A 14902-nucleotide genomic window follows, 5' to 3' on the forward strand; every position below is an offset into this window, starting at 1 on the left:
ACTTCCAGTTTTCTTGCCCACCCTTGACTTACACCCATCCCTGAAGCTGGGACTCAGCAACAAAACCTCCCAGCAAACACATTTGGAAATATTCAAGACCTTGTCCTCAGCTTCTACTCAGTTTTCTCAAGCTTGCTGTGTAGAACTTTGTGCTGTGCAGCTACTGATGCAAACGTATCCTAGGGGGAAACCTTACAGAAGGGCACCATGGGACGTTTCCAGAAAGAACAAGTGAGAACAACATTTACAGGTTAAGGATGTATGTGGCTGGATATGGAATATGCCTCAGCTGGAAGTGGGCTGTTGGTGATTCTCTTCTACCGATTGAGCTCAAGGGCAGTCTGAGCTACACCATATACTAAATGATTGTTAGTATTGTCAACTTGAGAGATTCTAGAATGACCTAGGAGTCAGGCCTCTGGGGCATGCCTTTGGGAGATTACCTTGTGCACAGTAATTGAGGTGGGAGGCTTGTGGCATCCTGGGATATAGGTAAATGGAGCAAGGGAGCTGAGTAGCAGCATGCATGTTGTAATAGGAGCAGTGGGCTGCTTCCCGCCACCCGGCTAGCTTTATACCCGAAATAATTACACAGAAACTGTATTCTTTTAAACACTGCCTGGCCCATTAGTTCCAGCCTCTTATTGGCTAGCTCTTACATATTGATCTAACCCATTTTTAATAATCTGTGTAGCCCACGAGGTGGCTTACCAGGGAAAATCTTAACCTGCATCTGTCTGGAGTGGGAGAATCACGGCAACTCACTGACTCAGCTTCTTTCTCCCAGCATTCTGTTTTCTCCGCCTACCTAAGGGTTGGCCTATCAAATGGGCCTAGGCAGTTTCTTTATTAATAAGAAATCACTCCCACATCACATGCATTCATCACTCTAGGCTTCCTGACTGTGGATACATGTGACTCGCTGCTCCAAGTTCCTCCCACCTTGACCTCCCTAGCCTGACAATCTGTACCCTTGAACTGTGGGCCACATTAAATGTTCCCTTAAGTTGCTTTTGACAGAGTATGTCATCACAGAAATAGAGGGGGGGAAACTAAAACATCATGTCTTAAACAAGTAAATAAAACCAGGGCATGGAGAGATAGTTCAGTGGTTTCGAGTGCTTGCTGCTCTTACAGAGGACCCAGGTTTGGATCCCAGCATCCCACACCAAGGCTTACAACCATATGTAACACCAGTTCCTGAGGATACAACACCTTCCCCTGGTCTCTGTTGGTACTAGGCATACATGTAATGCACCAGACACATGCAAGCAAACACACACATAAAAATAAGTATTTTTAAAATCTACACCCAGGTTGATATGGGTTTTTTGCTGTTTTGTTGTTATTAAGCAGTAGGTTGCAATACCTAGCTTCATAGCATTTGCATTGTATGGGACATTACAAGTCATATAGAAGTGATTTAAATCTATAGGAAAATATGCATAGGCTATATGTAGATTTATCTGCAGAACTTGAGCAACCAAGGACTTTGGCATATGCAAAGACTATGGAGAGATACTCTGAACAATATAGCAAAATGAAAAACTTTATATCGAGCCAGAATTATTTTATCTCCTAAGCTAACGTTTTTGTAGTGGAAGCCCACACCTAATTAAATCATAGTGACAGCAGCAGCAGCCATGGCAGTACTCGAAATCATTATCTCATCATAAATGATCTGCCCACAACGAGGCGGACCCAGACCTCACTGCTGGATTTGGCTTAGAACCAGCAGAATGCACTGGATAGGAACTCAGTCATCTTACGGGAGGGCTTATAGATATCATTTTAAAACACCCATTTTCTTAGAGGAGCAGGGATACAGAGACATAGCAACTCAGCATGAAAGCCACCTAGACTGGCTAATTTTATGTCAACGTGACACATGCTACAGTCATTTCGGAAGCGGGAATCTCAATTAAAATAATTCCCCCACCGGACTGGCCTATAGGCAAGCCTGAGGTACATTTTCTTGATTGACAATTGACACAGGAGGGCCCAGATCACTCTAGGCAGTGCCACCACTGGGCTGGTAGGCCTGGGTGATATAAGAGAGTAGGCTAGGCAAATTCTAAGCCAGTGAGCAGTACTCTTCCGTGGCCTCCACTTGCTTCAGTGCCTGCTCGTCTTGAATTCTGACACTCACTTCCTTAGATGACGGAGGACACGATGCACATTCTGTAAGATGGAATAAACCCATTCCTCCACAAGCTGCTTTCTCACAGCAACAGAAACCTTAAACTAAGACATTATCATGAGTACACAATGATTTTTAGCATATTCAGTGATATCGTTATTATAGGATATTTTACTGGTTTCAAAAATGATTTTAATTTTTTTAACAGGTACTGAATCTAGGGTGTCATATACTTTTGAATCCTTACAGATAAATCCTGGCTGAAATGCATCTCAAGCTTCCTTCTTCCTCCTTATTACAGAGACAAGTCTTACTAAATTGCCCAGGCTGCCCCTAACCTTGATTTTCCCTTGCCTCAGCCTCTTAAGTATCTGAGATGACAGGCTATAGCACCAGGCCTGGCTCCAGAGGAACCGTAGGCATTACTCTTTTAATTCCTTCCTCCTGCTTCCAGGCCCAGGTAACCATGTCTCTCGAGTATTTGCCCACCATGGGCACTTAGCATCAATGAAATAATTCTTGTTGGTTTTTGTGTTTGGTATGCACTTAGCAAAATGTTCTCAAGGTTTGTTCGCACTTGAATATGAGTCAGTACTTCCTTCCCTTCTGTGGCTGAACAACAGCCTATCGTATTGACAGATCATATTTCATTTATTTGTTCAACGACACATTTTAGTTGCTTAGTTTACATTTTCTACTTTTGGGCTATTGTAAATATCATGAGCATTCATGAATAAGTCTATGTGTGAATACATGGTTTCGTTTCTTCTAGAAATAGAACCGCTGGGTCACATGGTAACTCACACTTACTCTCTTGAATGTCTTAGTCAGGGTTACTATTGTTGTGACAAAATGCCATGACCAAAGTAACTGGGAGATGAAAGGGCTTATCTGGCTTCTGCTTCGAAGGAAGTCAGGGCAGGAACTCAAGCAGGGCAGGAACCTGGAGGCAGGAGCTGATGCAGAGGTCATGGAAGAGTGCTGCTTACAGGTTTGCTCCTCCTGGCTTGCTCAGCCGGCTTTCCGAGAGAACCTAGGACCACCAGCCCAGGAATGACACCACCAATAATGGGCTGGACCCTCCCATCAATCACTACCTAAGAACATTCCTACAGGCTTGCCTACAGCTCTATCTTATAAAAGCATTTCCTTAATTGAAGTTCCCTCCTCTCAGATGACTTAACTGTGTGAAGTTGACATTAAACTACCCAGCACTAGGAGTTTTTAGGTCATTGAGAAGGCAGCCTCAGCACCTACACGCCTGCCAACTACACATGAGCACTCCAACTTCTCCACATCAACATAACTCACATTGTAATGACAGCCATCCTAGTAGGGGTATAGAGTATTGAAATAAAAGGCAGTTTGTTACAATTAGGACCCCTTGTCTGTAGCCAGGAAAAAGCTCTTAGATTGGGTTCACCTGGAAACTCCTGACAGGAAGCAAGGCCTTCCCCAGGCTGTGGTGACGGATGCTTTTAAAGGCGAAGCTGTCCTCACAGGGCATCCTGGCATTTGCTAAGACCCCACGAGGCAGGTTTCCTCAGCAATGCTCTGGCAGCGACCCACCAGCCTCCAAATACTTTTGACATCAGGGAAGACTTTTCTTCTCCTCGGCCCTTGTCACTAAAACGCGTCATCATCGTACCTGCAGACACTCGGGGTGGTTCTCCGCAAAACGTCTCCAGTCTTCCAAGGAGTAATGCTTGTGAACGGCTGTAAACATGGCGTGCTAGGAAACAAGACAGCTTGTCAGGAAGGAGCCAGGGAAGAAGGCCCTCCACCTGCCTGCAAGATAAGCCCCAGACAAAACCATCTGCGGCTGCCATTCAGGCCTCATTTGCTCTGAATATGTTCCTAGCAGCCAGCAAGCAAACCAAGGTGCATGCGGTGAAACAAGGGATCACAGAAATGCTCTCCGCTTCGATAGGATTTAGACAATGTGTGTTCAGCCAGGGAGAGTCTGCCAAGAGGCAAGAATAAAGGAGCTTTTCCACCCAGCTGGCTCACCTAGTTTTTGCCCACACCCAAGGCAGGTCAAGAACACATATGTAGACGGTCCCCCAGACCAGGAGTGTGACCATCCTAATGCAAGCTTCTGCTCAGCCAAACAAAGGACCTTGCCCTACACCTAAAGCCTCCACTAATACATAGCCTAAATGCTTTTTGCTGAAAGCTAGGAAGGAAGGGGATTATGTAAATAATAACCCTACATCTTTGGCTATTGAACCAGACTTGATTACCATGGGGCCAATGCTTTGCTGACACCATGGAATTCTCAGAACAGCTTTGAACAGAATTATTGTTGTAAGAGAAATGGGACTTAAAAGAAGTTAAGAAATATATAGCAAAGCTGGCTAAGGGGGCCACACCTAAAACTCTAGCACGTAGTGCCCTGAAGGCTGAGATTGGAAGTCTGGTGGCCGTGGAAGACCAGTCAGAGCTAGAGGGCAAGCTGAGGGGCATAGGGCAGAGGAGGAAGAAATAATTCATTTAGCAGTCAACATCAAACGTCCCTCCTCTGAGGCTTCCTCTCTGACTTCTGAGTCACCACACACCTCCAATGCCTTACTCTGAAATTCTCTGACTCCCTTAATTCACACTGTCTGCGGATCCTAAAAATAGAAAACTCACAGAACCCACACACGACGACCTCTGCCAACGCAGGCGATGGCATTCTCGGAGAACCTCCCAGTGGAAGTGGGAGGGGCACGGCAAGCTCCAGGTTATGCACGGATACCACTCAAGCTCACAGACAACCCAGACTTGGGTGTTGCTTCCTGAGCCCCACACCCATTTATACTGTTAATTGCTACCAACGATAACTATAGCCAGGCACCTTTCCACAGAGGAAAGGTTTGTTTTGGCTTGCTCTGTCAAAGGGTCCGTTGCTCTTGGGGCTGTGGCACGCCAGCATATAATGGCGGGAGTACAGAGCAGACCAAAACTGGTCACCTTATCCCCAGTCAGGAAGGAAGGGCGAGAGAGGAAGACACTGGGGATCCACACTCCCTTTCAAGGCCACTCCTCTAATGACTTAAAGACCTCCTGCCAGGCCCCATCTCTTGAGGGCTCTACTACCCTAGGAAAATCCCTTTAACACATGGACCTTCAGGACACTTTCTCCCGCCACAGCATGCACGGAACATCATTACGAGAAGTTAATAAGACAAGCAAGAATTGGGAGAAAGAACCACCACATCCCTTTAGCAATTCATTCATTCGCCTCAGACCCCTCTCTGTAGACAGTCACACAACAATCCTCAGTCAGGTGGATGACCTCCAACTCCACTTTCCGAGTTTATAATTTGAGACTCTCTTCCCCCCTCATCGCGGCTTGATAACGAATTCAGCGCCTCCTGCAGTCAGACCTGCCACCCACAGGGAGCTGCTTTTCCGACTAATTGCATTTATCTCCACACTTGGCAGACAGGACGAGCAGAAACAGATACACATCTCCACGCTCATCATCAGGAGACACTCTGGTCTCCGAAGTGGAAGATTCTCACCCCCAACACACAGCTTTGTGAGGCAGCAAATACCTATGACTGGTGTCCCTCCATTTCTCCTGAGGCCAAGACATGTGTCAAAAGGCACCCTGAACTTGCCTTGCGGTCCATCCATTTTAGAGATGTGTCCGGCAGATTCTGGACTCACTTTGGGGTTATGTCCTGCCTCTCTACTTGACTGAAGGCCCTGGGACGAGATGTCCCTCCTCTTTCTCTGTCTGCCTCAGTTTCCTCATCTGCAGAAGGAGCCTACCCCCACGAAGTTATGATAAGAATTGAGAGATACATTACAGCATAAACTATAGCACCCCCCAACACAATGCATTACGTGCTACATGCAAAGTGGCTGTCTTGGTTTTAAGGGGATGGGCCTCTCCAATATGGCATTCATCCTGCTGCCTAAGTTCCTTTTGAAAGCCTAATTTCTAAAACCATCATAGGTGTCTTCACAGAGGAGACAGAGGTACAGCTAGACCATTTCACAGAGGGCAGAGTTTATATGTGGCCTATCTTCTGACTACAGAAGCAGGAAAGGCATGTCCCTTGGAACAATCAGACTCAGCAAGGAATGACTCCAGGCACCTGATGCACACACAGCCAAAAAGCTGAGGATGTAGTGACGTAGTTGAGTTCCTACCTGTGACATTACCACAGCCATCTCAAATGTCCCCACAGTGTCCATGTTGGCCACAATGATGGGAATCCCTGAGTAGGTCTGCTTTGAGTTTCGAAATGTAAAGGTTCGCTCAAGATCCACCTGTAGGCAAAAGGGAAAGAAATGAGAGTAAGCTCTTTATGTAACACATGCAGGATTCCCAGTGTTCAGAGTGGGTGGGGAGGACACCAAGGATGGGTCTTGTCCCTCAGTCCCTAGATTCTCTTAGGGCTCTGACCCAGTGTTCCAAGGACAGGACAGCCCCCAAGAAAACCAAGCAGCAGGCTATACCCACATACAAAAGCAGTGGCTATGCCCACTGCCCCCACACACCCAAATAAGTCACCAGATATTCTATGAATCCCAAGATCTATGTGAGATCTTTCCTTCAGCAGCCTCCCAATATCTCCGCCATCTTCCTTCCTCACCTTGTCTCACTCTGGCCCTAAGCACACATAGACACGTTATTATTTCCCCCCACTTCCAAGCACTGGAGGGTGTTGGGATATAATAGTTGAAGATGTGTTAGATTTGTTTATACTGTGGAATATTTAATGATGCAAGGATGTGTTGTTGCATTCTTCTATGCTGCATTTGTTTAACTCTGTGAAGCTGTGATACTGTGCCTGTCTAAAACACCTGTCTGGTCTAATAAAGAGCTAAATGGCCAATAGCTAGGCAGGAGAAAGGATAGGTGGGGCTGACACAGAGAGAGAATAATTAGGAGGAGGAGTCTAGGCTCAAGAGAAGAGGGAAGAGAAAGAAAAGGAGAAGGACAGGAGGATGCCAGGGGCCAGCCACCCAGCCACATAACCAGCCATGTTATATGAGAAGTAAAGAATGGTATACAGAATAGAGAAAGGTAAAAGCCCAGAGGCAAAAGGTAGACAGGATAACTTAAGAAAAGCTAACAAGAAACAAGTTAAGGCCAGGCATTCTTAAGTAAGAATAAGTTTCCAGATGTTTACAAGCTGGCTGGCAGGCCACCAAAGAGTAATAAAAAAAAAAAAAATCACAGAAGGGCCCATTCCTCTTCTAGGGAGATCCATCCACTCTTCCCAAACAGCAGTGACCTTGCTTCCTGCTCTTGCCAGGCCCTTCCCATTTCACCATTCACCTAGAACCACACTCCAAATTTTACCAGCACTAAGCCACAAACCCTTGATCCCTTCGCCTTTCAGGCTCCAGCAGCTGGTTGGTAATTATGAGAGCTGGGAGGAGATATAGTGCAGCCATCTGTTTCTGCATAGAAACACTTGTTCCTCTGACTTGCAGACAGCTGCAGGGAGGGCCCACCAACTCTCCTGGAACTCCAATTTCAGTGCGCATGTGACTATGAGCTGTCAGGAACCCAGTCTGATGTTCAGCCAGGACTGTGGGCTTAGCCGGATGGTGTGCCAGAGCCGGGTCCTCGCAAAAAAAAAAAAAAAAAGCTGGCAGAAGTCAGGCAGTGGTGGTGCACGCCTGTAATCCCAGCACTCGGGAGGCAGAGGCAGGCAATCTCTGAGTCTGAGGACAGCCTGGTCTACAAAGCAAGTTCCAGCACTTTTTACACAGAGAAACTTTGTCTCGATAAACAAAAATGAACAAAAAAGCTGTCAGAGTCAGAATTTCCCTTGTGACCTGGGGCAAGTTTATGCTTGAGATTATCACAGAGTAGCCATTCCAGAGACTCCATTTCTCAAATTCATGTCTGCCTGGGTTTGACCAGTGGATACCAAATGAGAAACTGGAGGATGCTGGAGGACAAGGGTAAGGTGAGATCTAGAACCTCCTCTCCTTTGGGCAGCTTCTGCAGGGCTGCTGTGGCCCCTTCAGATCTGTCCGTGTACACTCCTGGTTCTAGTTTTCCCAGCAAAGCCCATTCCCCCCCTCCCCACTCACTGCCACCCTAGGGTGCTATTGCCAATCTCTCAGTCGCATCAGGAGGAATTCTGGTAGAGATGCCTCAGTCAGCATGAGAGCCTCGGTTAGGATCCCCAACCATGAGGAGACGGGAGGTGGAACCAGTGGATTCCTTAAAGCTCTTAGGCCAGGCTAGTCTGATAAACTTAGTCAATTCCCAGACTTTGTCTCAAACAGAAGACAGAAGGACCCTAAGGATCCACCACCTAAGATTATCCTCTGAACTCCATATATGTCTGTGCACACACACACACACCCCACACACGCACTGTGGGCTAATAAATCTATTGTTTGAAATATTCTGCAACATTCATTCCTTTGACTGGACCTGGACCCTGGAGGTAGGTGTGTGGCCAAGGTGAACTGACAAGGAAAAACTTGAACTTTAGGCTTCTAAAATAATTTAGTTTTACATGGACCCTGGTTGCCTGAGGACCAGCAATTGCCATTTGCAACTAGTATTCTCTAAATGTTTTTGTTCCATTCCTTCCAACTTGCACTTTACAGTCTGAACTAAGTGGAAACACACTGTGCTGTATCCCAGAGCCGTTACCCTTATTTGTTTTCTTGCTTCTCCAAGTCCGGAAGGCTTCCTGGCTAGCAGATGTCATAAAAGGGTTGTGCTGGTCCTAAACAGCAGTCAGCGAGAGGAAGCGAGATGCTGTAAGTCCATGAACCTCCCAGGCAGTGTTCACCCCTTCCTGAATGTCCTCAGTAGGAAAGCAGGTCCTGCTGACACCCTGCCAGATGTCTGAGGGGAGCCCCTCTTGGCAACTCTGCACTATTAACTGGCCTTCCTGCTCTTTGCCCAGACTGAAAACAATCAGAATTCCTGGTCTCAAATACTCTTGTAATTCTGCCCAAGATGCGTTGGATGAAAGAGCCTCTGTCCCCATGAGATCACAATGGCTTTTTCTTGGCACACCAAAACCTATCTACATGACACACACACTTCACAGAAAAGGGAAGCTTTGACAATGAACCCTTTGCTGCCTATCTTCACAAGGCAGGTTCTTGGGGCTGGAGGTGGGGAGTTCAGCAACAGAACTTGTATTTAGCATATGCCAGGCCATGCCAACAAACCTCTCTTCCCCCAAAATGACACAAGGCAGAACCTTCCCAATACTGAGTTCTAAGAATGAGAAATGAAAGTATCTGCCCTAACCTTATCTACCCAACACACACCCACACCCAAGACAGTCCACTCGCTCAGAGAGATAAATGCTATCCTCCAGCTTCCCTGGCCTTTACTCCACCACAGCGGCTGACTGCTCCAGATACAGCATCTCCAAAGCCCCACTCAGAACGTAGCAAACTCCCCTCCCGCACCCTCAAAATAGCTTCTGTCCTTTTGGGTTAGTCAGTCTGATCATTACCCAGCATTCTGCAGGTCTAAAGTACACACCGCCACCTTTCTGAGCAGTTCAGTGTAGTGAGTCAAGCTCCAGGAGTCACTTCAGGAAATATGTGCTAACCTCCGCCACTACCCTAACAAAAACAGTCACCCCTGGACAGGACAGGAAGGAACCAATATACGGTGGCACAGGGAACCGGCTCTGCCTCCCACCCACACTTCCTTCCCAATTCCTTAAGGACACACAAGGCAATGCCTGTATGTTAAGCTCCTTAGACACCAACCAAGGCATGGCCAGAAACAACTGCCACTTGGCTTGGGGTAACAAAGGGTACTCTAGAAGCATGCCTGGCCTTTGGGAAGACATTCTGGGAAGGAGTCCACAAAGGCCCCAGGATCAGATTGAAATCTCGTGGGGAGGGGCATCCAGTGCGCTGACACCTGGAAAGGGGCCTTCTGGATGCTGATGTGGCCCAGGCAGCTTCTGCATCAGATAGCGCACACAGCTCAGCACCAGTGTGAGCCACAGTCTCTGAGTGAAGAGTACATCACTAGTCAAGGCAGTGCTTCCCACAGAGAAAGCCCTCTTGATGAGCTCGGCAAACATGTCAAGACTGCCCCAAGCTGCATCCATCAAAGCCTCTGTGTTGGAAACTGTATATTTTTGGAGTGTCTCCCTAGGTGAATCTTCCGCACTCATGACTAAGAACAAATCTGGGCAAATCTTCTAACTCCACAAAGCCAAGTTTACATAGGCCGTTACGGGTTGAATTGTGGCTCCCCCAAATGACACCGAAGTCCTAAGGCTAGTACCTGTGAACGGAACCTTATTCGGAAATAGGATCTCTGCAAGTGGCCAAGTTGAGATGAGGTCACGTGGGGTGTAGAATGGTTCTTCTCAAAAGGGGAAACACTTAGACACAAACGCACTGAAGGAGGACAGCTTACAGAGGTGACGTTGGTTGAGGGTTAGATGGGACATCTACATGCCAAGGAGAACCAGAAGTGACCAGCAATCCAGCAAGAGCTGGGGAGATGCGTGGGGCAGATGCTCGCTCCATCTCACAAACAGCTTTCCAGAGAAACCTACCGCATAGACACACCTAGGTTGGGGGGCTTCCAGTGTGCCCAGCTGGGAGATAAAGCCTCTTGACAGAGTGGCCTCTTCTGTAATTCTGTGTCATAGCAGCCCCAGGACACAGTGTCAAGGCAATAAAATAAGTAGTGACAGAACTCAGACTAAAACTGGAACCTCCTTTCTTCTGTATAGTCTCTCCTCCCTGTCCTGTTCTCTGTTCCCTATGGGTCGGACTGTTGCAGATGGGGACCGCTAGCCCCATCTCTCCTTAATGGTCCAGCAGTTAGCAGTTAGGAGCTGTTAGCAGATGGGAGAGCGTTTGCATTTGTCCTGTCTTAGGACAAGCGGATGGTTCTCTGCTGCGAATACTCTCCAGTATCCAGCTTTCAAATCCCACATTAATGTTAAAAAAAAAAAAAAAACAAGCAAGCAAAATTCTCTTGTTGGCTGGGGCAATAATTCAGCCTTTAAAGTGCGGGCCATACAAGCATGAAGATCCAAGTTTGATCCCCAGGACCCAAGAAAAAAAGTTGGGTATAGCAGCACACGTGTAACCCCCAGGGCAGGTGTGGGGGAGGGGAGAGGGGGGTGGAAACCAACAGAGATGCTTGGAGCTTATTGGCCAGACTAGACTGCTTGGCAAGTTTCAGGCCAATGAAAAACCCTGCATCAAGATCTTTTTAAAAAATAAAAAATGATTTTTTAAAAAAAGGTGGATAGTGCACGCACATGTGTGCGCACACACATACATGAACATGTACACATAAGCAAAATTCTTAGTTAAGAACTGGGCTCGGGTGGTAAAGCCAGGATTGGCTCCCCTGGAAGGACACAAACCCCATGTGTATCGGATAAATCCAAAAGTCTTAACGCAATCAACCCATCCTGGGGCGCTTAATTACAAGACAACAAAAGAAACACCGAGATGGAACGTTAGTGAGGCTAAGGTGGTTCCTTGAGCAGTGCCAGGCAGGCAAGTCACATTAGGTGAGCTCATCCACCAGGCAAGAGTGCTCCAGCCCCAGGAAGCTAGCCCACAGACAATTGGAAGAGCCACACCACTTAACACTTCCTCATAAAAGCTACCGTGTGAGGACAATCCTCAAGGGCACCAGTCCTCACTGCGATGGGTATACACAGATTGCAAGATTCAATCCATGCATGGACATTAAGAGTGGCAATCAGCACAAATTATAAAACCAAATGAGGCATGACATCATACCATTCACATAAATATTAATATTGTACCTTCTCCTCAAGAGTCTTCCTAGTTCAGAAAACGCATAGATCCTCGCTTTGTGCCGATACATATTTATAAATAAGTGGCTAACACCTAAATAAATTTTAAACAAACATTAAGAAAACAAACAATGAGGCCGCCAGATTATTAACCCTGGTCTGTTTAGTTACTTACTGGCTACCAGTTTCTCTAAAACAGTCCAGGTGTTTTCTCTCGTGTTATTTTTGTTACAAAGGCTTGCCTGGTTCTTTGGCACCTGAAAGTACGCGATGAAGGACAGGCCCAGGGGCATCTAATCTGGGTGGATAAGGGTCCATTACCCCCCCCCCCCCCCCAACACACACACCACCACCACTTCCTGTCTAGAGCAATTCTGGTTCCAAGCAGCCTATGCCCCTGCTTAGCGAAAGTCACTTGGTTCTACTTGTTCATTGGCTAGCGCAGGAGGCGGACCTAATTCGGTAGCAACCCTCAGCTGGCAGCTGCAGGCATGGCAGTCCAGCCTGGGCACCTGAACGAGTTGTTTGCTGAGGGGATTTATTTATGGTCTTGTTTGCGAAGCAAGAGGGATGGGGCGGGCTAACTGGCTTAGCTCCCCTGTGTTTACCCAAACTCAAATCCAGTCCTTTCAGGTTGTTCCTCCTTTCCTCCTCCCCCCCTCCCCCCCCCCCCCCCCCCCGGAGAGTGGCTAAGCCACTGTCCAGGAACACTACTTCTCCAACCGGCTCCACCTTTCCAGAAAACTCTGTATCCTTTAAGGTCTGACCTCGGCAGTCTCCCGACTCCACCTGTTTCCAAGCTTTCCTCTTATTATCGCACAGCTAACTCCCAAATGGCCCGAATGACCCTCACCCCAGCGCGTCAGTTTGCCTCACTCCGGGCTGGGACTGCAGACTGTCTGGTACCGCAGAGTGACATGAAGAAGCAGGTCCCCAAGCTCAGCACCCGCAAGGCCATTTAAACTCAAAAAGAAAAATCTTAAACTTGAGTGCTGGGGGCGCCCGGTTTTTATTGTTTTGTTCTGTTGTTCTGTCGCGTTCACAACATTCCACCACAGGACCTAATGCTAAATCAGCAGAGCCAGGTCCCAGCACCAGGGGACACTGCTCCGAATCCCGAGAGTCTGCAGTTGAGTTTCTTTTCCTTTCCATCCTAGCCTCACCGTTTCCTCTCCTCCCTGAGTGCCCCTCCTGAGAGCCGTGCCTTCTAAAGTCACCGGCTACTTGATTGGTTGATCTTAGCTGCTCTGCGGTTGAGTCTCAGTGTGAACTTCCCCAAGCCCACCAACGGTAGACAGACGCATTTATAATTCCAGGCCCAAACTAGGCCCCCTTGTCACTGACCCTAAAGACAGTTCAGGTGTAAGAGAAAACCGACTGGCCTTCCCCTTTCTCAGAGCGGGGAGAGGGTGTGACAGCTCTGCCTCTGGCACAGATGAGGCACTCTGTGCCATCCCCTGCACCCACTTCCCCCTTGCCAGCCCGAAGGCGGCATGCCAGCGGCCCCCACCTCGGCTCGGCTCTTGAGGCTGCTCCGCTTAGGTCGCAGCAGAACATCCTTGAAGTCGAGTTTAAGGTCTGCATCTATGCGGGGCATGGTGCTGGCGGTGTGCGGTGGCTTCCTGCGGCGGAGGCTGATGCCGGCGTCAGCCAGGAGCTGCGGGGCGCGTGCGTACAGCGGCGCCGGGATGGCTGTGCGCAGACCGGTGCTCCGCAAGCCCGGTACGTACACGGTGTTCTTATGCCCGTGTGCTCCGAGCCCCCGGCACGATTCCACGAGCCTGGCGCCCCTGGGGCGCGCCCCGCCCCGGCCTCTAAACTCCGCCCATAGCCTGGTCTCCTGGCTGAGCCCCTCCTCCAGGCCCAGCTCCTTCTGCCTGAACCTAGCTGTGAACCTGGACTCTGCCCGGCAGGACCCTAAAACCTCTCTCTGGGCCGGGGCTGAGCCGCGAGATGCGTGCGAATTAGAGGAAGACAGGAGACAAAGTCTCCCGTTCCCTAGAGTGTACCCTAGTCTGACTCATTGAGGGGACCAAAGGAGAAACCGGGGGAGGGGGGGCATAGTATGTAAACCAGGATGGCCTCAAAATCATAGAGTTCTGCCTGCCTTTGCCTCCGTGGTGCTGCCTCCTGAGTGAGTGCTGGGATTAAAGACGTGAGTCACCAAGCCTGGCTGTAGAATCTGACCTTTATCCACGGCAAAAATGTCAGATCCAATGGGAACTCCCAATCCCCTCTCCGCGGGGGGGGAAAAAAAAGAGGAGGCCCACTGACTTAGTCGAAAATGACAGTCTGAGCTCAGCGCCCCCTGAACCCTGGCAGGGTAAACAAAAAGATAAATCAAAACTTACATGCAGCATTCCTCGGGGAAACCCCGAGAAAGGGTCACTTCCTTTGGTGTATACCTGTGATAAGCTAACCTCCAGGTGGTTCCAGCCCCTAGTAACTTGCACTTCTTATGAGTGCCAAGACGCCCACGAGAGCCTTCAGGTTCTTCTCATCTCCCCAGCTCCTCCTCCACTATGCTGCGTCCCAGCTAATCCACCCTCTTTCCTCCGCAATGGCAGCAATGGCAACGTAATGGGTAGGACTCTCCCAGCATTTTTTGCTGCTCTTCTCTCTGTATCTCTCCCTCTCTCTCTCCTTCTCTCTCTCTGTCTCTCTCCATCTCTGTGTCTCTCCCCCCTGTTATTTCTTATCTGCCCCCATAGCCCTAGCCCTAGCCAGTCTGCTTTTTTCTTTCTCTTTCAGATGCCCCTCTGGCTGTTCTCACCCCCACCACACACACACACCATGTGCAATAAAAACTGTCTTGGTTTGAATAAGAAAAGCTCCCATTGGCTCATTCATCTGAAGGTTTAGTAACCCAGAATGGAATCCTTTGGATGGATCAGGATTAAAATGTGTGTGCTTTGTTGGAGGAAGTGGGCCACTGGGTTTGTTTCTGAAGCCCATGCCATGCCCAGTGTCATTCCATCTGCCCATACTGTCTGTCATGATGACCCTTTTATAAGAGGTGCCT

The 14902-nt window shown here is 48.5% G+C and overlaps 1 protein-coding gene across 2 annotated transcripts in view; it reads right to left on the bottom strand.

The window, feature by feature from the left end:
• The window catches only part of Gmpr (guanosine monophosphate reductase), a 35835-nt gene extending 22176 nt beyond the window's left edge, over positions 1-13659 (bottom strand). The window contains exons 1-3 of one of the 2 annotated variants that reach the window (XM_041632786.1): positions 13391-13659; positions 6287-6406; positions 3789-3872 (exon numbers count right to left, since the gene is read on the bottom strand). In XM_041632786.1, coding sequence (XP_041488720.1) covers positions 3789-3872; positions 6287-6406; positions 13391-13477 — 291 coding nt within the window. In that variant the 5' untranslated portion in view covers positions 13478-13659. Of the gene's footprint in view, positions 1-3788; positions 3873-6286; positions 6407-8762; positions 8785-13390 lie in introns of those variants that run through there. The other variant, XM_041632787.1, reaches the window with a different exon arrangement.
• Positions 13660-14902: the final 1243 nt, after the last annotated feature.

This window comes from Microtus oregoni, unplaced genomic scaffold (genome assembly GCF_018167655.1).
Source record: "Microtus oregoni isolate MIOR12 unplaced genomic scaffold, Mior012 000042F_ref0000377, whole genome shotgun sequence".
Taxonomy (NCBI): domain Eukaryota; kingdom Metazoa; phylum Chordata; class Mammalia; order Rodentia; family Cricetidae; genus Microtus; species Microtus oregoni.